The 25024-nt window shown below is 46.8% G+C and overlaps 3 protein-coding genes across 3 annotated transcripts in view; 1 reads left to right on the top strand and 2 right to left on the bottom strand.

Annotated features, from left to right (window-relative positions):
• Window positions 1–1381: 1381 nt before the first annotated feature.
• On the bottom strand, window positions 1382–6048 carry TMEM37 (transmembrane protein 37). The gene is made up of 2 exons (XM_041473364.1): window positions 5595–6048; window positions 1382–4716 (listed from the first exon to the last, which is right to left on the bottom strand). The coding sequence occupies exons 1-2, from the start codon at window positions 5613–5615 to the stop codon at window positions 4144–4146; spliced, it is 594 nt and encodes a 197-aa protein (XP_041329298.1). The 5' UTR covers window positions 5616–6048; the 3' UTR covers window positions 1382–4143.
• A 7831-nt stretch (window positions 6049–13879) lies between these two features.
• Window positions 13880–16876, bottom strand: DBI (diazepam binding inhibitor, acyl-CoA binding protein). The gene is made up of 4 exons (XM_041473436.1): window positions 16762–16876; window positions 16562–16679; window positions 14888–14950; window positions 13880–14171 (listed from the first exon to the last, which is right to left on the bottom strand). The coding sequence occupies exons 1-4, from the start codon at window positions 16768–16770 to the stop codon at window positions 14098–14100; spliced, it is 264 nt and encodes an 87-aa protein (XP_041329370.1). The 5' UTR covers window positions 16771–16876; the 3' UTR covers window positions 13880–14097.
• CUNH2orf76 (chromosome unknown C2orf76 homolog) overlaps window positions 16638–25024 on the top strand; it is a 12684-nt gene continuing 4297 nt past the window's right edge. Inside the window, exons 1-4 of the mRNA XM_041473435.1 lie at window positions 16638–16700; window positions 17373–17510; window positions 19548–19700; window positions 22056–22106. Of these exons, the coding sequence (XP_041329369.1) occupies window positions 19568–19700; window positions 22056–22106 (184 nt within the window). The 5' untranslated portion in view covers window positions 16638–16700; window positions 17373–17510; window positions 19548–19567. The remainder of the gene's footprint in view (window positions 16701–17372; window positions 17511–19547; window positions 19701–22055; window positions 22107–25024) is intronic.

Genomic DNA, 25024 nt, shown 5'->3' with positions numbered 1-25024 from the left:
ATTGTGCAATGCCAGGGGAGCTGAAAGGGGCTGTTTCAGAAGGGTTGGTACGGATTCAGGTGGGGTTGGGGCCAGTGAAGTTGAGAGGCCGCAGGAATTCAGGCAACACCCCTTCCAGGACACTGCCTGGGGCAGAAGCTGTTTCAGAAGGGTTGGTACCGATTCAGTGGGGTTGGGGCCAGTGAAGCTGAGAGGCCGCAGGAATTCAGGCAACACCCCTTCCAGGACACTGCCTGGGGCAGACTTTGTTTACCCAGAAGTGAGGCCCTTCTTGCATGTGCCAGCTGTCTTGGAAGGTTGAGAAGAAGGGCCATTATCAGCTCACCATAGGCCCCAGCAGAGGGTAAGAGAAAGCAGGTGAGGAGAGTCATGTGGAATATCTTTGTAATCACCTTCCTGAGGCTTGCAAAAGCAAGCAAGGCTTAACCCCAGTCCTGGTGTCCCTACAAGCACAGCTGATGAACATACTGGAGACAAAATCAAAATAACATGTTCTAGAGGACCGTGCTGGAGCAGGGAGGCTGGACTAGATGACCTCCAGTGCACCCTTCCAACCATAACCATTCTGTGATTCTGGAAAAACACAGTCCAGGCAGGAAATTTCTCTAGCTAGCATGCCCTGTACAACATTTCCTTATTCTTATCCGCAGGCAATGGCTTGTGTACAAGTGTCTAATTAAAGTTAGTAGCTAAGTCTAAACGGCTCATTAACAAGAAGTGATGTTCATTACCCTGCTTTTAAGAGATGTTAAACTGAGACAGGCCAATGACCTCTCCAGTTGGAAAGGGAACACCAGGTGCTAATTAACTTGAGATTACATAAACTAATTCAGTGGTGTAGCTGGGAAGCTCTTTTCCTGACACTTAACTAAACCTGCTAATACAGTGAGCTCTGAGAAAAACACAAATACATTTGTACTCAGATACCACTTCTTGCAGGCCAAACAATCAGAGCTGAGGAAAAGAGCAAGGATGCTTCAGACACGGGGTGCAGTGTGGGAACAGGAAGGAGAAGGACACAGGAAAGAGCTCTTTAGCTGGTAAACAGAGCACATGCAACAGCAGGAAGTCATTAAAGCGCCTACAAGGTTATCTCAAATTCCCACGAAGCAACACAGCTGACTGCCCTTCTTGTTTTGCAAGACAAGAAAGCAGTGCTGGCTTCTCGGGCTGGTGCAGACACTGTGGAGGGAAAAGGAGAGGGGACTGTGTAGTGGCCTCAGTTCCCTTGGTCAGAGCTTGGGAAAGTGCCAAGCAGTCATTTCTTCATCAGTTTAGCTGGGTAGACACACGGAATGGTGCCTGGGAGATTATGTAAAACCTCCCTCATCCCCTTAAATCTGCACCCCAATATCGAAAGATAAAAAGAGTGAATTAAAGCTCTTATTTAAAATCAATTTATTTAACAAACTTCAGGAATATTGCTTGACACTTCCAAACGCTTCAGAAAATGAACAGTGACCCACTGCTGCACAGGTTGCTCTATATAAGAATCTCCAAGACAATCAACTCTATTTTGTAATATTTAGCTGTCAAAATGCATCTTTTCCCAGCATAATTGAGCAGTACTATAGAAAAACAGTTGGGAAAAAAGTTACTCCGTTTTCCCCAGAGGACTCCCTACCCCCAACAAAAGGCCTCTTCTTCAGCTGGCAGAGGGCATCCTAAAAATCATTCACAATTGCACCACGTCTAGGGTGAACTCAATGGCCAATTGTCCAGTCTCCCTCTAACCCGAGCAGGAGGCACCAGCCTGGAACCCAGTCTGGCTGTGGCTGCCTTCCAAGGAAAGAGATGGAGGCACAGGCTCCTGCTAGCATGAGGGAGAGTACACACAGAAGTGATTTCCAAGTTTGGATGCCACCAAAGTGTCACTCTGAAGTTACATTCATGTTTCTAGACAAGCCATAAACACCCTTACATGTCGGGGAACTGTCCTGCCTGACATGGGCACGCCGAGGCACCACAGCTGAATCACTGGTTAGTTAAGGTGCTCCTGGTACACCTGGTAACACCAAAGTGCAACTGTTTGGGACCAGAACTTGCAGGGTCTCTTTGGCCTAAATGGCTCTGCTAAAGCCAACAGCACCAGCTCACACAAGCAGGTGCAAGTTCAGCCCAGCAGTGTCTTCAACAGTGCCATTCAGCAAATGAAAGGCACCTTCACACACAGACACAGTCACAGGGCAGTTCTCCAGAGGCACAGGCACAAGTCCTTGTCCTTGAGAACGGGCCAAGGTGCCCCATCAAAGCCCCAGACATCACAAGAGCTTCAGGAGCTGTCTGGGTGGCACAGCTCTGCATCATGCTGACAGGGAGGTGAGCAGATTCCTGTGCAAAAGTACAACTGGCACTGTCCAGAGCAAGCCAAGTCTGAACCTGCATTGCAAAACGGGCTTAGGAGTGTTGTCTGAAGAAGTTACAGAAGTCCAAGAAGGAACGGAGACTGTCCTGAAAGCAAGCGAGTCCACGGGAGCACATTTATCAAAGTGTGGTACATTCCAGCTCAGGCACAGCTTGAGATTCTTAGCTTTCAAAGACAAAGCTGTTTACTCATGGCTCGCACACACAGGCTTTTTGACCTCTGTGCTATGATGCATTTGTTTCAGGTGAAAAACTGTGTCAAACTTGTTGCACAGGAAACTAAAACCTTGCTCCACAGACAAGGTACAGGGATGAAACATGTAGAAACATTCATTGGACAACAAGGATATAAGCAGATTTACCAGTGGATACAAAGCAAACAGTAAACCAGAAACCCTGAAATACTCTGAAGACATTTTTAACTGTGAGCAACTGAGTGCTGTGTGTTGGACAGGGAGAACACGTGTAGGGCAATCTACTCTACAAATGAGGTCTTCTCTCCTTTTACATAAGACACCATGTAGAACTTCAAAGCTGTAGCAGTTTTAGAGATCTTGACTCAGACATTGGCAGGAGGAAGGCCAGCCTTAGTATAATAATTCTGGCCAGGTCTCTCAACATTTCTACCAGCGGTGACAGATTAGAGCTGCACCCATCAGCCCCTCCTTAGGCAATCACGGGCTGCTTCTCCTCCCAGGCTCACTGTTAAGTCAGAGGAAGAAAAGGACCTGATCTGGTCAGGAGGATCTGGGCCTTTCTCCTCCCATAAGAAATGCTACAGGAGATTCAGCGACAGGATAAGCACTGCCCCGGTGGAAACCCTGATAACCAAAACACATCCCAGAAGCTGTGGTGGTCTCTGCATGGCCTGCCCAGCCACCACAGCCCATGAAACCTCTGCAGAGCTTGTCCCTCTTGCCCCAAAAAACCAAAAAATCCAAGAGCAATGCCCTGTTACCGTAAACTGTGCAAGGCACGTGAGACAGCCAGTTTGGTTGACCAGTTGGCACATGTCCTTCAGGGGTGGCAGGAGAGTGGTAACACTGGGGAAGAGGCCACAAACACAGGGATATGCACTGCTGCCTGAGGAAAACAGCACATCTCTTCCCTCTACACCTACATCACCCAACACCTACCCCTGGCCCCAGGTCAGCAACTCTGTCTGAAATGTCCCCAAAAAACTGACCAAGAACAGAACAGATAAAGGGAACATGCCTGAAGGAAACAAAACCTGTGACCAGATCAAGTTCTGTGTGCCTTATCTTTTGAAAGAAAAATTAAGAAGTAAGATCCAGTAATGAGTTTCAATACTCCACACCAGTGAGCACGGCCAGGCAGAAATCATCTGTCCCTGAGCCAGAACAAACCCATGAGACACACCAAAGCTGTATCACAGGCTCCAGAATATAAGGAAAAGCACAGCAACACCAAACCCACAGCAGTACTAGTGTTGTGCAAGCCTCAGGTCAACATGTGGGATAGATTGCAGTCTTCCAGATCTCTGCAGGTTTAGCAGGACACCCTCTGCTTTAATCCACTTCTCCAGAAAACCATATTGCAGTAGCAGCCAGTCCCAGTCTCTGCTTGGCTGGTGTTGCTCAGCTCTCCATGATGACCAGTGGGTGGGTACTTCTTCTACAGGCATGAAGACTGACTCACGCTTCCCCTCCTTGCACACAAATTAAGACAGGGCATCCTTTTCAAACTTCATTAGACTCTCTTTCTTCCAGTCTAATTGGCAAAGCTGATTACACAAAGGCAGAGGTTCATCCTTTGTGCCTAGATTTTGCCTACCCCATTCCTGAGGTGTGTGAGGCTGTTGATGTGAAGTCCGCTGATCCCGTTAAGGAAGAAGAGAAAGGCAGCAATGAACTCACACCAGTACGTCAGTGTGAAGCCTGTGAAGGTGAGGTGATCCTTCACCAGGATGGAGAAGCTCAGAACACCAGTGGCTGACAGCAAAAAGGAGACGAGGATGAGAACGGAGCCCATTGCCCATTTCCGCCTTGCGTTGGCGTCATCGCAGACCTGGGACACCATCAGCAGCTCCAACCCGAATATGGCAACCACAACAGCAAAGGACACCATGCTCCTGATGGGAATCACCCCCACGCTCAGCCCCTCCACCCGGGCCAGGCTGAGGTCTGTGACACACTTCAGGACACTGTCGTTGCTAACGGTGCAGAAGTGCCACAGTCCAAAGAGCTGCCCCCTCGCAAAGAGCCAGCGGCCATCGCAGATGGAGATGGACGACAAGACCACGGCTATGGCCACGCACAGGATGATCAGGCTCCTGATGAGCGTCTCAAAGAAGGATTTCTGTGGTCTCCGGTGTGCCAGCAGCTGCTGCACCTGAGAGCGGGAGGAAAAAATATAACAGAGTTAAGAGTGTTACTTCAGGGTGAAATGAAGCCAGAGGGACAAAGCTGCAGGATTCAGTATTTGAAAATATTTACTTGTGCACATCAAACCCGTTCTCGCAGGGGAAGGCAGTACACAGGAGAAAGGAAGGGTGGGTGAAACTCTCCCAGTTCCCTGGCTGCACAAACAATGCTCCCACGTCAGGGCCTGGGACAGGGATCACAAAAGCTCTTGGCTGAACCAGGTCCCTGCCCCACGGTCTTGCGGCACAGCGTCCTGCTGCGGCAGGGCTGGAGGAAGCCACCGGCCCCTGGGAGGATGGAGGCCGGTGCCTGGGACGGGGGAGGCGGCAGCACCGGCTGGCAGGGGGGGTTCCTAGTTCCCAGCATTGCCCTCCTGAGCTGCAGCCAGCCGGTCTCTCCTCCTCCGGCCGGCAGCAGCAGCGGCCCGGACCTCGGTCCTCACCCCGGGGTCGCACGGCTCAGCTACCCCGGGGGAGAAAGGGGGGGAATCTTCTGCAGCCCCCGCGGACCCGCGTGGGCAACGCGCCTCCCCTCCTCGCGACACCCTCCAAGTGACAGGAGATGTAAAGAAAAGTCGAGCCAAGAGCCCCCAGCCCCCTCGGAGAGCCACGTGCGGCGGGGAGGGGGAGCCGCGGCCCCGGGGAGCTGCCGCCGGCCGGAGGAGGCGGGAAAGGGAATCCGGCCGGCTGCGCCCCGCTGCTCCGGGGAGGGTCGGAGCTGCTCCGGGAAGGGTGGGAGCGACCCCGGCGGCGCAGGGCCAGGCTGGGGCAGCAGGGCCAGGCTGGGGCAGCAGCCCCGCGGCGGGGCGATGCGCGGCCCGGCGGCGGGAGGGAGCGGCGGACGTACCTGCGCCCCGATGGCCGTCATGCTGCCGGGCGGCGAGAGGCGCGGGCGGGCTGCGGCCGCCGCTCTTTATCTCCCCGGAGGGCGGAGGGCAGCCCCCCCGCCCGCCACGCCCGCGGGGCCGGGGCGCCCTCCGGGCCCCCCCGCGGCTGAGTCAGCAGCGCGGCTCCGACGGGCGGAGCTGGGCTGCGCCGAACCGAACTGAACCGAGCGGAGAGAGGCTGCTCCCGCACGGCCCGGCAGCGCGGGGGGCAGCGCTGCTCCGGCCCGGGGCACGGACTCGCCCCAGCTCGCTGCAGAGCACGGGCGGCCGGGCAGGAGGTGTGCTGGGCGGTGGCGATGCCTCTCGCCGCGCTGCAGCCTCGCCCTGCCCCGTGTCCCCGCGTGTCCCCGCTCCCGGAGGGCTCGAGGTGTGTTCTGCCGCCAGGAGCGGTTTGTGGGGCAGTGCCGGCGCCCAGCCCTGGTGCACGGGGGGCTGCCCCAGCGCTGCCCGCTCGCCCGGGCCCCGCAGAGCCCCCGGAGCGTCTCTGGGGCTGCAGCGATGGCTGCGGTGACGGCCGGCCCCGGAGTCGCCCGTGCGTACGGGAACAGCCCGTCCTGCCCTCGCTGCTCGCTCCCCGCGGTGTTTCGGTGTTTGCTCCCGAAGCCTTTCGGCACCGGCCCCGGTGCGGCGATGGCCTCGCACCTTGGGCTGTGCGCGCTCTTATCTGCCACAGCCTGCTCTGCCTTACCTATCTCCACCTGTACTGTCAGCAAAAACCTCTCTGCTCATAAAGTTTTACTCCTTAGCTCTGTTTCTCAGTCATGTTTTGCCATCCTCTAATGAATTACTGACTGCCTGACTGCTGTACTTTTTTTCTTTTTCTTTTTCTTTTTTTTTTTTTTTTTTTTTTTTTTTTTTTTTTCTGTCTGAAACAGCTTTTAAAAAGCCCAAGAAAGCTGGGTGTTGCTGTGTCATCAGAAACTCTTGTTTACTGCCAAAATCTGATTTTGACTCCAGCAGCGAGTCTGAGGTCCAGTGGGCAGCCCCACGGGTCGTTGTTCTGGGCCTCCCTCATATTCACAGGGGTCAGAATTTGGCCATTCCCTTTCTAGCCAGAAGCCGTTGGAAGGATGTCCTTCTCCAGTATAGAGTGCTAGAAGTTATTGTTACTTTATCCTTCTTGCAACTTCCATTTCTGAACTAATCATCTGTCTATACAGATTGTCTCATTATTTCAGTCTCTATGCAATTTCATAAGGGTTTACTGTGCTTCCTTTAAAACCATTTATGTCTGCTGTGATCTGTCTGGGGTGGTTTCTGTAACACTTTCTAGCAAGAGTGAGTGTTCTGAACATTTACTTTAGTTTTCATATTTTAATTTTAAGGATAAACCCTGACCTTTTTATTTCTCCTGCAGAATCTTTTGTTTAAATGTTTCTCTACAAAGTTGTATACAATGTTAGATTATATTTCTGCCAGACACAGAATTGAGATTTTCTCCTTTTGCAACTCATGGCAAATCTTTGCAAGGTCTGTTGTCAAAACTTATTTTTTTGTGGTCAATGACATATCTTGTTTTCTGAATGTGCTATCCAAGCTAGAAAACTTGATGCTTGCCACTTGATGCTTGATGATCCCTTTCATCTTCGGTTCACCAGTTGATAGAAGATCTTTGTGAACATCCTGGGCTCTTTATTCCACAGATTAAACAGCATTTCTGCATCGCACTGTGCAGACTGATTACATGCATTTGCTGTTATACCCTTCCACTTCAAAGTTCAAAATTCAACAATATGTATGTATTTTTGCCTCAAAAAGCACAAACAGATCTTCTTGTCTCATTTGTTGCATGAGCTGAATAAATGCTGCTTGCGTGCAACCATGCTGAGCAACCTGACAAAATATTCCAACTCTTATCTGGCAGAAACCTCACTAACCTATTCTTTCTGTAACATTGGCTCAGTCCTGCAAAGCATTAGGGAATTTGGCCCACAATTAGCAAAGTCGTTAAGCATAGATCTGCATTTAAAACTTGTGAGTCATCCTAATGACATCAGCAGTTAAAAATCTTAACGGTGAGGGGTATTCTGGTGGGCAAGACTTTTTTTTTTTTTTTTTCTGTATAAGCCCACGGTAAGGCTCACATGCATAAAAAGCTTTGAAGAATGAGGAAATTAAAGTGGTTACTTTTGGAACCTAAACTGCTCTTCTGTCTTGGATTCTTTAGTAAATATATAGTTACGTGCCAAGCCTGTTCTTCGAGGAAAAAGGGTGGTAGGGGATGGTACCTTTTCTACAAAGGAGAGATTGCTTTAATGTTTTTTATTTAATTTAGTTTCCCAAAATATAAATGAGAATGAAACTGGGCCTGGAATTTTAATGAGCATTATTCAGTGGCACTTTCAGATTCACTTTCCTGAAGCCACCCTGGAGAGGATGGTTCTAACGGTGAGTGCTTCATTTCTGCACTTGCCTGACTGGAGATACCTTCTGGTAAAGCTGTCTGGGTTTAGAAAGCCTGTAAGAATTCTGCACCTTTTTCAAAAGTAATGAGTTTATCTTCATTTCTCATTACAAAATACTATATTACTAATTACAATACTACGTGACTTTCAAAGACAAAAAAAAAAAAAAAAAAGTGGAAAAATGCCTCTATGCTATTTTTGAAAAAAACATCAAAAACAAAAAACAACCAATTTTTGACTGAAAAATACATCACCTATGTAATAAAAACAGAAAAAATGACCTTTAAAGCACTTTAGAAGTATTTTTGTCTGTGTTAATGTAGAGTTCTTGGTATATTGCCAGTTTCATTATTTTGTTTAGAAAGTCCCTTTTCTCTATTGTTTAAGTAGGCATTTCACATCCTATCCCTGGAGAGAAAGTTTTCGGGGAAATGTGTTCATAAATAATGGAAATTACCAGAGACTGTTGTACAACAGAAATAGGTTCATCTGGTTCATTTAAAACCATGAGAAGTTTGATACTGAAGAATCTGTTCCAGCTTTTGTCCTGCAGAAGCCTGGAGAAGGTTCAGGACCGAAATCTGAGCGTCACCACTTAGGGAGCAATTGCCCAGTTAAGTGAAATCACTTAGAGGTGAAGCAGAACACGAGTGACTGAGGCACCACCAGTCCAGCCTCATCTGACCTTGAAGCCAGTTACTTCTGTAAATGCATTTTACTATTTAATAAAATTCTTTCTGATCACATCTTTAATTCTAGGCACAGCAACTCACCTGATGAGGCATTTAAACCCTCATTTTTGTCAGATCCCTAGTTCAAAGTATCTCTGCAGAGAGACGTGGACCTGATCTTTGAAACAAATAGATCTTGAGTATCTTGCAGAGTGAGACTTTGGGAGGTGTCCAAGGCCTGTATGAGGGAAAAATGTTACTTATTTTTCCTGTATCTTCCCAAAGCAGTGCACATGTAGAAAGTGTTATGAGAAAGAAGGAAGAGGCTAATTGTCTCCTGTCACTGTTCTCTTGCCTTGTGTTTTCCCTGGTAGTAGACTCAAAATCCAGGTTGAAGAAGCTGCATTCAGCTCAGGCTGGGCTCAGCCTAGCTGGGCTGAAACAGAGCTTCTGGAACGGGGCAAAAAGTCAGCAAGTTGCTGGCAAGCTGCTCAAGCCCAGCAGCTTCTGGGAACTCAGGCAGTCATCCTAGGTGAATTGTGCCCCAGGCAGCAGCACGCAGACCAAGAGGGGGCTTGGGTTGTGCCAAGGCCCACACAGCTCAGACCAGCCCCTTATCACAACCACTTTACCTCAGGATTTTCCTCCCATCACTGCAAGTTACTGCAGCCAAGCGCACAAACTCATCCTGGCATGTAAAAGCACTAAAGAGGAGAAAGCTCCTGGGCCAGATGGTTTCACTTTGCCTCCTGCCTGGACATCTCTGCTGTGCCACAGGAAGGCAGACTGGCCACCAGCCAGGGGCTACCACGTGTCCCTGCAGCCCCAGGCTCTCCTATTCTCTGCTGGCTGTGCATGAGAGCCATGGGCTGCTCCCCATGCTGACAATGCCCAGCTGTACCCAGCAGCCAGCCCTGGTTCCTCCTGCCCACCCTCTGCTCCCCATGCTGACAGTGCCCAGCTGTACCCAGAGCCAGCCCTGGTTCCTCCTGCCCACCCTCTGCTCCCCATGCTGACAGTGCCCAGCTGTACCCAGAGCCAGCCCTGGTTCCTCCTGCCCACCCTCTGCTCCCCATGGTGACAATGCCCAGCTGTACCCAGCAGCCAGCCCTGGTTCCTCCTGCCCACCCTCTGCTCCCCAAGGTGACAATGCCCAGCTGTACCCAGCAGCCAGCTCTACACATCAAGCAGAGCTGGGTTAGAAAAATGCTGATAATACAATACGGGACTCCATTACAGTGATTTTATCCCCCACCTCAGTTAAGTCTAAGAAGAGAGACTTTAAGTGGGACAGGCTTAAAGGAATAGATGTATCACAGCAAGAATTGTGTTTTCACCTCTGGAGAGTTTTTGGACCTACCTCAGCATCACATTGCAGAGGTCCAACGCTCACTCATTCTGCTTCACAATCAGCCTTTATCAGGGACCCCTGGCAATACTTACACTGGCTTAGGAAATACCTCAAAGTATTTGCATCTGACCATTCTGACAAATCTCCTTTGAAATATACATTCAATACAAAAAAACCCCCAAAAAAACCCCAAAAAATCAAATTATCAAATTTAAAAAAAAACCCAACCCAATTTTAAGTCTTTAGCACTACTAGAAAAATTTGGGTCCATATTTCAATACTACATAAGTTGGGGGAAATCATTCAGTTTCTCAGCTGTCACATACACATTTCTACTACCAGTAAAAAGTCACATGAGGAGATTTAAAAGTAGCAAGAACATTGACCTGGTTAGTCTGTATCCCAGGTTCAGAACTTGCTCAAAGGAAGAGTGTTTATTAGGAGGAGATGACATACCATTACCTCAGCCTTTTGGGAAACACAAGTTGGTGCCTTGCACATTTGGTGGGACAAACAAGGTGTCTGCCTGGCTGCGTTGGCCAAGTAATGTAATTGTTTTTCTTTCCAGGGTGTAGAAAGAAAGCATGTGGCGATGCTTCTTTTGATGCAGCTCATAAATGTATGTGTACTGGGAGTAGCTGGGAATGAAGTTAAAAGATCACTGCAGACAAGCTCCATGTGCATTCTGTATTCTAAAGATAACACAAGCTGTTTAACTTTCACAGATACCCTGATTCTAGAAGAAATATAAGCTCGTTCTATAAATTATGAAGACCCATCTAAAATGGGTTGATGGTATTTGCACTTTAAATGAGTACCTGATTGGCTAATTCATAGATTGGAAGGTACTTAATAGATTTGTGGGGGGGGAGAAAAAATTAGATTCTATTTTTGTTCCATTAACTTTTACCCTTTTGAGTTTATTACTGTGAATGCAGTCAAATGTCTTCTATCAATGTAGTATGAACTTGTCTTCTACACAGCTTTGACAACTTGGAAGTCTGTGTAACCTACTTCTGGGGTGGCAGCTGTGGTATTTAGAAAACTGTTCCAACCAAAATACATTTCTGTCTCCCTAATTTATAATCAATCTCACAAGATGGCTTAGATGGCCAGTCACCCCAAAGTAGTATTGCCCAATACTGGTTGCTCTGAGCACTTGGGGGAAGAGCAAATATTTTGAACAGCAGCAAATGCAATTGTCATTTATTTTTAGCAGTATCATCAGGTCAAATAAGTTCAAAGGTTAAAATGCTTCCATCATGAAACAGGATCATTCCAGATGAGCACTGAAGAATCTTGAGTCAGTTGCACACTGCAGTCAGCCTTGGAGGGCCTTTTAACTAAAGTGAAAAATTTACTTCACAGGGTTGAAAAATCTGTTATGGGCCTTAAGCAACACACCAATACTGATTTGTTAAATCTGTGCTATGAGTGTTACACCTTCACATGTTTGTTAAAAGCAAGCAAAACCCATCAGAAACAGATTGCCAAGGAAAACATCATCTCCTTTCTTATCTCTACCTGCAGTGGGTGTCAATCAGCTCTGTGTTGCTCTGTGCAAGAGCTAATCACAGAAGCGTGATAGAAGGAACGCTGTCTTATCACACACAGAGTTAACATTTATTATTGCCATATCCAAAGTCCAGGTTCTGTCCTGCACACTGCAGACTCAGCAGAGCAGAGCTGAGTGTGTGTGTGCCAGCTGGCCTCTGACCTCCTGCGTGTGGGGCTGGCTTCAGCGCACGTCTCTGCCTCTCCTCCTTCCCAAGGCTGCAAGCATCAGGATGTTGCTGGCCTTTCTTTGATCTAACCAAGAGGAAATAGCAGCAACTCCCTGAGCGGGTGTCAGAACAATCCCCTGTTTTGCAGCACTGCCCAGCCATCAAAAGCACCTGATCCTCCAGCACAAGTACCTTACTGCATGCAGAGCAATGGCTCTGGGCTGTGGTTTGAGGATTGCTGCTTCTGTTTCTGATCTCAAGGCTGTATACAATAATGGTTGTCTATTTTTACCAACTTATTAGTTTAATAAAAGCAATTACCTCTATCTACAAATGTGTTTGTAGGTGCCCTTAAACCACCACTGCCCTGGTGTCACTGCTGCCCAGGTGTTATTTATGCAGCCCAGGTGCCTCACACCCCTTACCTGCAAGCACTAGGCAGTCACTAGGTCAGCAATGTTTTCAGGCAGCCCAGCATCTTTACACATTTACAGACATTCATCCTGCTGCTAGACAACCACAACGAGCCCCTTAGCTCAGTCTACTTCAACTCTCAGTCTATTTCAACAATTACTACCCGTCCAGCCAAATTTTGTGTTGCTGCTTCTTGTCACAAACACTGTGCACAGTGACCACCAGTGCCTTTGCTTCTGCCTTCGTGCCTTTTGTAGCCACTTACTGCAGAGCTATTTCCACATCTTGAAGTTTTCAGCTTGCTCCTGAAAGACACAGTTTATTGCCAAAGGGCAAGCTAAATAGTAAGACCACTGATGTTACTTTCTCAAGGACGGTGAAGCTGCAAGCAGAAAGGTGTTACTACAGTAAAAAATTAAGTGTCCACATAAAGACAGAATTCTCAGTCACTTGTATTCCTTTGCAAATAGCACGGAACTGTAGAAGATGTGGAATTTAGGGCTAGAAAAGTGGTAAAAGCATTTCTTACGGTGAACATCTGCTCTTACCCCTCTTGCAAAGTGAATTTGAGACAACCTCAAGTAACAGAGAAGAGCAGTAAAAGCCCCCAAATGCTTTTTACTTACCCAGAAGGAGAAATAAGAATAAACTGCCTTTTTTTTTTAGCTCTTTATCCAAACACATTATAAAGGACAAAAAGCAGCTCTAAGAGCATTTCCCATTAAAAAGTAGTAAAGGGGGAAGTTAAAATTTTTGAAAGCATGTAAAGTAATCACTAAATCTACTACTCACCATGTATAACTAGCTACAAAACTGTATTTATCTAGACAGATACATAATGATGGTTTTCATCCCTATGTAGTTCCATAAATCAATTGCTTATCTGAAGAGTGCTTGAAGTCCTCACCTATTCAGATGCTAACCAGTACAGCAGGAATGCCTTATTCCTGTATAAGGTTGTGATTTCATTCTCAAATGCTCTATCCTGGAATAGTTCAAATTCACATTTTAAAAGCAAAGTCTTCCCTTTCCATCATCAGCAGCTCCAAGAGACTACACCAGGCAGACCCAAACTATGAGCCTACTAGAGACAGTCACAACTGTGTGTTTTGTGATTGAACTTTTGCTGATGACCACTGCAAGTCTTCCTCTTTGAGCAGTCCTGCCAGTGTTCAGCCAGTCTATAGGGACTCACCCCCCAACTGCATGGCAACATCAAGTTGATTCTCTTGCTTTTACAGCATCAGGAGGATCAACTCCACTGCCTCTGGAATCTCTCCTTGCCCAGGGAAGGCTTTGTGTTCAGCATTTGCCTTTACTCTAGAAGCCCAACATCGTTGTTGGGAAATAACATGTCCCAGAAGTGTTTTATGAAAGATGATTTGGCAGCTGTTGACTAAGTCTCTGAAGGCTCCAGGCAACAAGTATCAAGCACCTTGTTCTTAGCACACACAGCATTAGAGCTAACCTTTTCCAGAGAAGCTCGGGGGTGCTCCAGCTTCTCTGGGTTGTCACTCACCGTCCTGCAGGGAGTGGTTTGGCCAGGAGCCGGCAGTGCCCGGACTCCGGCAGGTGCCCGACCCCCTCTAGCGGCACAAGGACGGGGCAGGCGGCTCGGCTCGGCTCGGCTCGGCTCGGGAGGAGCTCACAGCGAGCGCTAAGCGACACCAGCACAACAGCTAAAGTACCAAATGCACTTTAATGAGTTCCAGATTTTGTTCCCAGAAGGAATTTATACCGTGTCAGTACATTAGCCAGGTACATAATTTCTCCCGAACTACGGGCACGAGGAGAACCGACTATGACATACTAGGTTCTAAGGTTACTCTTAGAAACCAGTTTTCCACATTAGAAGTAAGGCAGGTTTCAGGCGTGCATGTTGCTGATTTATCCAGTCCTCAGATGCCATATTTGCCCTTTAGTTCTTCCACTTTTGCTATGTAAGCTTTCATTGCATCTTCTTTGGACATTCCTGAAGGACAGAACACAGGAAGCAGTCAGATACCTTTCACAGATGAAGATGCCTTTTACAAGTCACAATTCCTTGCTCTAGTCTGTGCCACTGCAGAGCAAAGGAGCCAGGAAGGTCATTTTGCTGTGAATCCACTGCTAAAGTTTTAAACAAATGTGTTTTATCAGTCATGAAAACACAGCACTTCCAAGCAAAGTTGTTTTTGCACAGACTGCAACTAACCAGTGTACTAGCTCTATTAATGCCATTGACAATTATTACAGGAAAGCTATTCCTTAAAAGACCAGAAAAAAGCCCCATTGTCACAGATCAGACCACTTGTTTGGCTCCTCATTTAGAGCTGGGAGCTCCGTTGTTTCTTCCAAAGCTTTCCAAACTGGAAGATGCATAACAACTGCAGGGAGAGCTCAGTCTCTGGGGCACTAGGCTGGGACCAGGAAAACAAATTTAGATTTCTGCTGCTGTTATTGTTCTTCTTTATTTAACATCTTAGGCCAGCTGGGTATTTTGCACCCTAATTCCCTTTCACACAGGCCATATTTTTCAGGATTACTTCTGCCTTGCAGAGGTAACTAAAATTTATTCTCATGGCATTCTGAACTTCTAGAACTCTTGTATTAAAAGGCAGCACTATCCTGTTTCTTGCTGAACTACACGTGTCTTTCTGACTAGTTTGCCAGGGGTAATTTTGTTAATTTCTTTAATCAGACACTTACCTTTCAATGCACTCCAGGCATCCCACTTTGCTTTGCCTTTGAAGTCCAGCATACCAGGGCGCTCTGAGAAAGACAGGATAAGCAGCAGGATTAGTTTGTGTGATCCTGCTGCAGGTAATACCCACTTGAAGGCTTAGCTAGCTCTTAACTGTGACTAAATACAATGGCTCATCTCTGCAGCTGTTACTTGCTAACCTAGGGAGATCACCTCAGGGGAATATGTTACAACATGGTTGGTGACAACAGAAATAGACTCTTTCAAATTCCCTTGAGACAGCAGCACTTGAGCAGAAGAGCACCAAGAGCACTGTCATTTGGTTTAGTCGTACTTTCTGAAGAGCCTGCTGTCCCATAAGAGCTATCCAATTAAAGAACACCAGCTCTAAAGTAAAGCAGAAACACCCTGAGGTCCACTACAGGCACAGAAACAGACAGCTGCTTGTAGTAACACACAGCTTGGAACTCATTATCATCAGGTTAGTGGTGTATTTGTAACCTACAGTTCTGCATTTGAAAACCCTGGGAGTTTAACTCACTTCACTGCAGGCTGAGGTGTGGCCAAGCAGAAAGTGAATGACATGTATATGGTTAATCTTTGTGTGAAGTCCCCTTTGTGGCTTTACTTCCTCTCTCTCTCCCCTTAAAGATAATTCTCAGAACTCACAAATGGGACTGGGCAGTATCCACAGCAACACCCCTGCGCAGCTCCCGTGGCACAGTGACCTGTAGCTCCAGTTGGCAGCTCCACTTGTCTCCAGCACAAACCCCAGCACCCTCCCTCCCTCCCTCAGGCTGCTGCTCGGGCCAGCTCACGCTGGCTGCTGCTTCACAGCACTGCAGACACTTGCAGGAACAGTCACAGCACTGTTTTATCCTGTCAAGCACTAATAATGCTGATGTCCAGCCACACCGAAAACACCACATCTTAAACCCAAAGTAAATTATTTTCTCCCTCATGCTGCCAGCTTTGGAAGAAAGAGATTAAATTACCATTTCCTGTACACTTCACTGCCAGCTTTCAAATCAATGGACGCTCAATAAACTTTGCCAGCTACTGGGTCAGGAGGCCAGCACTCCAAAGAAATGACCTTTTCCCTTTCTAATTCTAGCTACTCCAGCATTACACAAGGTCGACAGCGACACGCTTCACTTTAAATGTTATTCCAAAGGCTGAGCTGCCACGGACAGCACTGTAGCCAGAAACATTCTGCACTGTGTACCTGAAGACACAATTTTGGTACAGTCTTTCTGAAGTATAGTTAATTGCAGCTGGTCTAAAAGTTTTCTCCTATTCTTCTGGTTTTGCTTTCCAGTACTATTTTTAGCAGCCAATCCAGTCCAAATAAACTCAATGTGTCATCCCCACCTCCAGTGGTATTGCAATTCCACCCTTGCATCGCTGGCCTTGCTCTTCAAGTCTGTGTAAGCGAGAAGTGTTTGCATTAAAGCAGCACCCCTCGGCCTGAGCTCTCCCAAAAACCCAATCCCAATATTTGCACAAAGCTAACCCAAAGCATCCTCAGGCCGGCACTGCATGGCACAGCCGGGTTAATCTAAAAACCACCAATTGCTCAAAGGCTTATCGGGTCAGCCGGTGCCCTCCCCGCCCAATCCCTGCCAGCTCGGCTCCCAGTCACTTTCGCCGAGCCGCGGGGCAGCCGGGGCGGTACGCACCGGTGTTCACGTCGCCCACCGTGGCCTGCTTGTAGTGGCTGTAGATGTCCAGCATCTCCTGGTCCGTGGGCTGCGACTTCAGCTGCTTCACCTCCTCGGCAGCCTTCTGGAACGCGGCCTGGGGGGAAGGCGGCAGGGGGTGAGTGAGGGGAAGGTACCCGGAGCCCCCCGGCTCCCCACAGCCCCGGCGCCCCCCGCACCTCAGTCATCGCGACAAACCCTGCGCGCTCCCGGCTCCGCCGCTTCTGCCCCACCGCCCCCGCCGCGCGCCCGCCTCACCCCTCGCCAGACCGGCCGCCGGCCAATCGCAGCGCCGCGGGCCCCGCGAGCACCAATCAGCGCGGCTCGAGGGCGGGCACAGGGCGGGCAAGGAGCCAATGCGGAGGCGGCGCGGGTGCCTCCCATTCATCAGGGCATGAGGAGACCACGGCGGCGCGGGGGGCGCGGCGCGGGGGCGGGACAGAGCCCTCTCAGCCAATCGTGCGTCTCGGGGGCGGCACCGAAAGAACGCGATTGGCGGAGCGGGTGGGCGGGGCGGAACCCGGAAGTGGCGGCGGAGAGCGGTAATGGGCCCGGTGGGGCGGGAGGGCGGCCCGGTGGGGCTGGGGCGGGCGGCGGTGCCGGTGTTGCTGCGGGTCCGGGGAGGTCCCTCTCTCCCAGAGGAATGGGCCACCAGCGCCTCCCTCCTGCCTTCTTGTCCCCGTGGAGGCGCGGGGTAGTGCACGGTCCCAGCCCTGCGTGCGCTCGGTTTGAGTAGGAAATGTGGAAATTGGCGATTTCTGGTTGAGCTCCCCAGTCCGTGTTCCCACAGTGTTTCTCCATGCCGCTTAGGAGCGAGTGAGCTGAGTGCTGTGCCCTGTGCTGCGCCTCCAAGTCACCAGCCCATGTGGAACAGCACCAAGAAAACATCCATCTCTGCTGTTTAGTATAAATCGAGTTTTATTTTCAGGTGCAAAGTACGCTTTTTTTGGTTGGCATGTGTTGTTTGTGTGGTGTGTGATACACGCTCATTTAAAATGGAATTGGAGCTCGGGGTTATTAGCCAAGGCGGTGCAAAAGCAAGTGGCCTTGTGGGTGGAAGGTCTTTGTCCCCACTCTGCAGATAGTACTTGATGAAAATATTGTTAGTTTGCTTTGCCAGCATGCGGCTGGGACAAATACAGCCAAGGCTGGGGTGCACCTGCAGGATGGTGGGGCACTTAAATAACCCACGGCAAAAAAAGGACAAAAAAAAGACACAAAAGAGAGCATAAGGAGGAACATTTGGAGATGAATGGGTAACAGGCTCCCTCTCAGGACTGGAGGTGGACTCTGAGATCCTGCTCAGGGCTGGGAGGTGCAAAGGTCCTGCTGATGTTGGAGCACATGGGCTGCACTCCTTGCTCGTGGCTGTGGCACTTCAGCACGTGGCCAGGAAGCTGAGGGATGGCCAGCACCAAAATCAGAGATGTTTGTCAAGGTAGAAAAGAGCTTATTTTCCTGTGGAGAGAAAAATCCTGATGGAGCAATACATGGGCTTGTTTGAAGAGGGTTTTGGGTTGATAAGGCCACTCTGTTTTAGGTTCTGCTCTCCAGTATAAGCCCACAGAGCCATTCTAGAGACTGACTATTATAAATTAAATCCCTTAATTATGCTGTAGTATACCAGGAAAATGACTTGCTTGTGTATGTGGGGGTGGTTTTTCACTTTCCCTGGGGAGGTGAAAATGAGCAGTGTGTAACAGCTTAGGCATTTTCCAGAGTATTGCACTCTCTCCAACACAAGTATGTTAAAAAAGCCTTTGGGTTTGTTTGTATTAGCACATTCTTCCAGAGCCCAGCAGGTGATGTCTTCAGTCACTTAAAAACCCACACAACACACTTGGATTTATCTATCGAAACAGGATGACCCCCGTGGCAGGGAGGAGGACTCCATCTTATCAGAAGGCTAATTAATTACTTTATTATACCCTATTATTCTCTATTATATGTTACAGTACATCTAAACTGAATCTGCCAAGCCCCCAGCTCTGCACACAACTGCTCTGACTTGTGACAGTCTGGACACACACACACGCTAGGCCCTGACAGGCCAAGGAAACAAAACCCCATCACTTTGGGCAAACAATCTCCATATTGCATTCTGCTTTGGCACAAACACAGACACAGCAAATGACAGGGATTGTTTTTCCTTTCTCTGAGGTTCAGAGAATATGAAACCCAGAAACATTCTTGGGAAGAATTGTGCCTCCCTTTTCTCTGTGAGGACAACTGTGGCTGCGTTTATCCGTAGCACTTTTGCGTGTTTAATGGGGAGTCTGGTGTGGCATTGCACAGCACGGGGACTGGAGTGTGTGGTGTGCAGAATCTGCTTGTTTTGAGGCCATGTCACTGCCCCAGCAGGAATCATAGCAGTGAAGTAAAATGACAAGGCCCAGTGCTGTTGGATTTCTCACACGTTTTACTCCTGGCACGAGGCCGGCCTGCACCTACGGTTGAACCGATGGGAGCTCTCGGGAGGAGTGAAGAGATGAGAACCTTGACTCCATGTTTCAGAAGACTGATTTATTATATTGTGATATATATTATATTAAAATGATGCACTAAAACTATACTAAAAGAATAGAGAGAAAAGGATCCATCAGAAGGCTAGAAAGGACAGGAGAGGAATGATCACCGAAGCTCGTGACTCTCCGAGTCCGACGCAGCTGCGTCTTTGATTAAGTAGAAACAACTCACATGAACCAATCCAAGGTGCACCTGTTGGTAAGCAATGTCCAGACCACATTCCACAGCCATCAGATTGTTTCCATTTCTTTTCTGAGGCTTCTCAGCTGGAATAGGAGAAAAACCCTAGCAAAGGATTTTTCATAGAATATCATGGCTACACACCCCTCCTTTTCATGGCTTTTCATGCACCTCCTTATCATGGCTACACGCCCCTCCTTTTCCAGCGGTGCTCGTAGGCCGAGGAAAGGCAGTAACTCCTCCCTTTCATGTTTCCCAGGTCGGTCAGGATTCGTTCCCATGTCAGCAGAGAGCTCCACGGTCACGGTTCGCCTGGTGCGCTCCTTCGAGCACCGCAATTTCCGGCCCGTGGTGTACCACGGCGTGCCCTTGGAGCAGACCGTGCGCGACTTCATGGCCTTTGTGCGCCGGGGTAAGCCGGCTTTGCTTCCGCCCCTCCGCTTTCTTCTGGAGCAGACCAGAGGGAATTGTGTGCCTTCGGTGGAGATGCCAAATTCGTGTTTATGTCCCGCTGCGTGCTTTCCTTCCTGGGAAAAACGCCAATCGCTTGTTTTTTAAATTTTTAAAAGGTTTAATACTAATAAAATGGTTATAAAAATAGTAATTAGAGTGATAAAAATGTGAACAATTGATATTAGGACAATATGAGACAATAAAAGCAAAGAGCTACGAGTGATAAAAATGTGAACAATTGATATTAGGACAATATGAGACAATAAAAGCAAAGAGCTACGGACAGTCCGGGTACCTTTTTCTGGGCAAAATAAGCCCAAAAAAGGGCAGAGGATTAACCCTTAAAAACAATAGCCTGTTGCATCTTCATGCATCTCATCCAAGATGCATAAATTCCATTCAAACAAAGGATTCTGTCTGGTCATCGTCAACTTCTTCCTCTTAATCCTAACAGCTTCTTCAGGGCTGAGCAAGGTGGGAAGAAGTTAGTTTCTTCTGATAAGGGAGCAATAAATTCTCTTTCTCTGAAAGCTTTAGGTGTCCTGTGGCTGCTATCTCAGTGCTACTCCTTTCTTCAAAAAAAAAGTATCCTACACAGCAGAGTTTCTATTTTAACATTATGTTACAACCTATAACTATATTTAACACACTACTTAAGAAAATGAATACAGCATAACTTTCTAACATAACACATATAATATTCATTTTAATATTTGCAAAAAGCCAATCATAAAATAAGCATTTTCCACGCTTCCTTAGATGGAAGGTCTGGAGTTCATAAGAGCTTCCATGGTCAGTGTGCCATGACTGAATTTGGATGGACTGCTCCCCCATGCCCAAATTCCCACATTTAGTCTAAAAGAAACAAGGGCATTGCTGCATTTGGCTCAGTGCCTCAGGCTCCTTGAGGGGTGCTGTCAGGCAAATATTCATAAATTAATAGGAATAAATTAATAGAATGTTGAAAGTCTTAGATGTTAACTACACAAATATGTGGAATGTAGGAATGCAAGTCTGTTTGCTATTTGTGAGAAAAGAGAATCTTGAAAATTTGTTTTTGGCACTGTGTGGTCTCACACTGCACGTTTGTTTCTGAGTTTCTGTCTCCATCTTGAGCTGTGTGGTGCAGATTTACTCATCTGTGGGCTTTCTCTTTTATAAGCCTGGTTGAAAGTGACAGTGAATCTAAAAGTTAAGTACAGCAGAGCAGCCCACACAGTGACTCGATAATTAGGGTGTTACCCTTAATCCTGCAGGTGTATTTCCACACACCTCAATGGAGACATTCAAAGGGTACAAAATAACATAACTTTTTTTTTTTTGGTGTGTGTGAAGTCAGCTTAAACAAGTCTTGAGCTGCTATAGATGGTAACATTTGAGCAACTCCTAGGACATTGCCCTGGGACTCATTGGTGTCTTGTGTTTGGCAATTTCCATGCTTCTAGACAGTGACAGGCATGGCAAGGTCTTAGGATGCTGTTGGAAAACTGCAAGCACTTTCAGAACATATGGCACAGCTGCTGTTATGAACAAGAAAATAAAAAACAATGCTACAGAACTTGCTTTTGATGTGTGCAATATTGCAACTCGCTGTTATTTGAGACAAAGCCAATGTTTTGAAAAGACCTACAACCTCATTCCACAGGGGTGCAAAAGCCCTGTTCCATCCTTTACAGTAATCTGTTTTGAAGAGGCAGTTTAAGATAAATGGTTAAACTACTGAAGAAATCATGGCTTCAGCCACCTTGCTGCTGGGCACCCTGCTGGTGGCTGGGCCTTCTGAGGTCCTGGTTAGGTCACAGGGAGCACTGGCACCAGGGAAGGTGTCAGTGTTCCTGCAGTCACATATGGGCTGTGTCCTGCCAGCAGCTAAACAGTTAATTTCCTACAGTTTGGCTTCCTTTTCCTGGCGTGTTTACCTAAGGATTCAGTTCTGGATGACAGTTGTCAGCTGTTTGTCTAAGGTAAAGAGAGATGCTGGGCAAACCATTAAAAGGATGTTCCCAGCAGATTTCTGAAGGCTCAGACTCCTGTGATCATACCCTAATTGCACTGACTCACTGTCCTCGTGGGGTGTTTTGTTCAGAGAGACTTCACGCTCAAATGAAGTTATTCACATATGGAGTCACTATAGAATCTGGGCCAAAGGCTGTGTTTTAGCATTTGATGCTCAAACAAACCTCCTATGTTGCAGATTTATTTTGACTTAAAGGCTGCCCAGGGGATGCATACATTGCACAATAATGGAAAATGAAGGATTGGAAATAATTAAAATAAAGAACTTTGTTTGAACTTTGTGCTTTTATTTTAATAGATGTGTCTTCAAGATCAGGACTTCCTCCTCCTTTTAAAAATTACAAGTATGGTAGGTGGTTTTTATTTTTCTTGTTGTAATTACTGTCAAATGACCACATGATATTTTACACCAGCATTTATACAACTTAAAAGATAATTGCTGTACAATACTAATGTTGGTGCCAGTGCCTGCTTACATTTGCAACTCTGTCCAGCTCTTGTAGCTGGAGTTATGCCACTGGGATCTTGTCTGCAGAACTTGACCATTATTGTGAAGATCTGTTTTAATCTTTGCATTAGGCTGCATAGTTTACATTATTTGCTATTGGGAACTGATGGGTTTTGATATTAATTTTTTATTACTTTTTTAAAGTGCCTTTTAACTCTGTCTTTACCCTAATGAGCAGCTTGTGATCTCAAAACACTTTGAAATTGTAGTTCTCTGTGTGCTTATGTACTTCAGTATCTATTTACTGATGGTGAAGCAGAAGCTGAAGGCAAAAAGTAGAAAATGCTTAAGTCTTAGATACTTAAATAGCTTACACAATATAAGAGAAACAGGGGAACTTGCTCCAAGTAGGTATGAAAGCCCTTAAATACAAGCTGGTGGTGTGAAATTATACTTAAATAGCTTACACAACATAAGAGGAACAGGGGAACTTTGCTCCAAGTAGGTATGAAAGCCCTTAAATACAAGCTGGTGGTGTGAAATAGCATGATGTGAAATATAAGCTGACTTTATCAAAGCTATATGTATATTTTCTTTTTGTGCAAATTGGTATGAACATGTCCATTTCATCTGTTTGGGATAGAGAAAACTTTTTAAATAGACTGAGTTACTTCCTTTCTTGGAGTTTGTAAACTTGGGCATCAGTCACATATCTTTTCCTAAATTTGGCAATTCTCAAAGTTCCCTTGGAGTTTTCCTGCAAATGATCCTCTGTGTTCCATGTCCTTGGAGCTGGCAAACTCCTTCCTCTATGGTCACTCAAAGAACTAAGTGAAAAATCTAATTAATACATGTGAAGGGTAATAAACTCTATTTGCCTATTAAAAAAAAAAACAAACCAAAAAAACCCCAAAGGATTTAATTTTGTGCTCTTGCTGATGGTGAAACAGAGAGTGTAAACTGAAGCTAGAAAAAGAGTTAGGGATTAAGATTGATGATACATCAGTGGCAGGGATTTGAATGTTTTTATTATTTTTAATGTGTTACTTAAGGTCATAGCACCTGGAAGTGTAAGTTTGATTTTGGAGGTGCCCTGCACCCCATTTGTGGCTTTGACTGTTTGAGGGGCTCCTGTCTAGGACTGCTGCTCTCAGCTGTTCCCCTGGTGCTGCCTATCCCAGCTGCTTCTTTCATCACTTGGAGATCAGTTTAGCTTTTCCCAAGACCAACCTGGTGGCTGAGGGCCTGACTGTGCCCTGTAGGACTGTAGGACTTTAAAACCTGTTGCACCAGTTACCGGGAGCCTACTCTTACTGTGAAGGTGCTAACTGCAGGAAAATTTTCACACAGGAAAATCAAAACCAGGTTCCTCACCTTCCCCTCAGGCTGTGAATCATCCAGGTTCATGTTTTTGGCATCTCTGCTATCTCTGCAGTGCTCTGCTGTCTTTCCAATGTTTTTGTGAGGAAAGGGCAGTGAGACTTCTGCAGTAAAAGCCAGACTTTTTCTCCTGTTTTGTTCGGCAGTGCCAGGAGTCTCAGTTGGAGCTGGTTGTCTCTCACCTTGCCTGTTTCAGCTTCCTTCCCTGCAGGATTCAGCACCACTTCATTTTAACATCATATATAATGGCATCACGTTTTTGCTCTTGGATCAGTGCTCCAATTCACATTTCAAAGCTTCTGACTTCCATTTTCTCTTCATTTCTTTGTATAGATTATTCTGGTTCTTGGTCTAGAACTCTTGTGAGTCAGTCTTGTCTTAGCACCTTGTCATTGCCATCTTTTCGCTGATGCTGGCAGTCTGGGTGCCAGCTTGTTCCTTAAGCTGCTTCTCAGTTTTGTTTCTTTCATCCATGAATGTGGAGCACTATGGCAGGTAGTTCATAAAATCACTTAGAAAGTGGTGTCTTATCAATTGCCATGATAGACCTATTATCAGAAAAGGCAAGATAAAACCTTGGCAGTGTGATTGAGTGGGACCAAGTGGGGATGAAATTGCAAAGGCTAGTCAGACTCAGCCTGTGGGAAGAGACTATAGTTTAATCTCTGTGTCAGAGTTAAAGAAGCCATTTAGTAGCTCAGAGGAGCCCATGGTAAACTGCTGGGTGCCAGTGGTGCAGTTCTGAGCAAGCAGAACTGAGGCAATGCTTCAGGGCATGGCTGGACAAGGACTAGAGAAAAGGGAAAGTATCAAAGTAGACAGAGGAGCTTAACACTAACAGGTACTGGTGGGTTTATTTGCAGTAGTAGAAAGGTTTCATGACTGCAATATATTTTTTCTGTGATTGCTGGGTCTTTTTGTAATGTTTCTATGCAAGATGGGTCCTGGTAATTGCAATTTAATGTCTGTCTTGCTTCTAATACCACAGTTATTACAACATGCCAAGGCTGCCTTCTCAGTGACCTCTGCAGTGAGAATACAGAGTACTTCTTACCTTATGTAATGCTTTAAATAGTGTTCAAAATGGGCCAGAATGGTATGGAAGCAAACTTCTGACTGGGAATATGATCTCTGTTATTCTGAACATCTGAATACTTGCTCCTGGTAATTTGAAAGTTGGTTTAGGCAATAGTTAACTTTGCTGCATCCTTCTCTTACCAGACTATTGCAACATGCAATGTTCACTCAACGTACAAAACTAAACTAGAACAGAAAATGAGCAGACAAGCAGAACTGGTTTTTCTTCTTTGCTGGGAAGGTATTGATGTGTTACTCCAGATTTGTTCAAACAGAGTCTTCAGAGTTCAATCTTTTTTTTTTTTTTTTTTTTTTTTTTTTTTTTTTTTTTTGTTTTTTTTTGTTTTTTCTCTTTTCCCTTT

The sequence above is a fragment of the Pyrgilauda ruficollis genome, unplaced genomic scaffold (genome assembly GCF_017590135.1).
Source record: "Pyrgilauda ruficollis isolate IOZ18807 unplaced genomic scaffold, ASM1759013v1 scaffold3, whole genome shotgun sequence".
Classification (NCBI taxonomy): Eukaryota; Metazoa; Chordata; class Aves; order Passeriformes; family Passeridae; genus Pyrgilauda; species Pyrgilauda ruficollis.
Note: the sequence above shows the minus strand (reverse complement) of the source record. Positions and strands in the feature narration are given on the sequence as shown.

Excerpts from the sequence above, each read along its gene's own strand:
- DBI (XM_041473436.1), bottom strand. Across the intron at positions 14,951-16,561 it reads GGTGGGCGACGTGAACACCG|AGCGCCCTGGTATGCTGGAC; the intron begins GTGCGTACCGCC and ends TGTCTTTCTCAG. Across the intron at positions 14,172-14,887 it reads TGCCTGGAGTGCATTGAAAG|GAATGTCCAAAGAAGATGCA; the intron begins GTAAGTGTCTGA and ends TCTGTCCTTCAG.
- TMEM37 (XM_041473364.1), bottom strand. The coding sequence starts at position 5,615 with ATGACGGCCATCGGGGCGCAG. Across the intron at positions 4,717-5,594 it reads TGACGGCCATCGGGGCGCAG|GTGCAGCAGCTGCTGGCACA; the intron begins GTACGTCCGCCG and ends TCCCGCTCTCAG.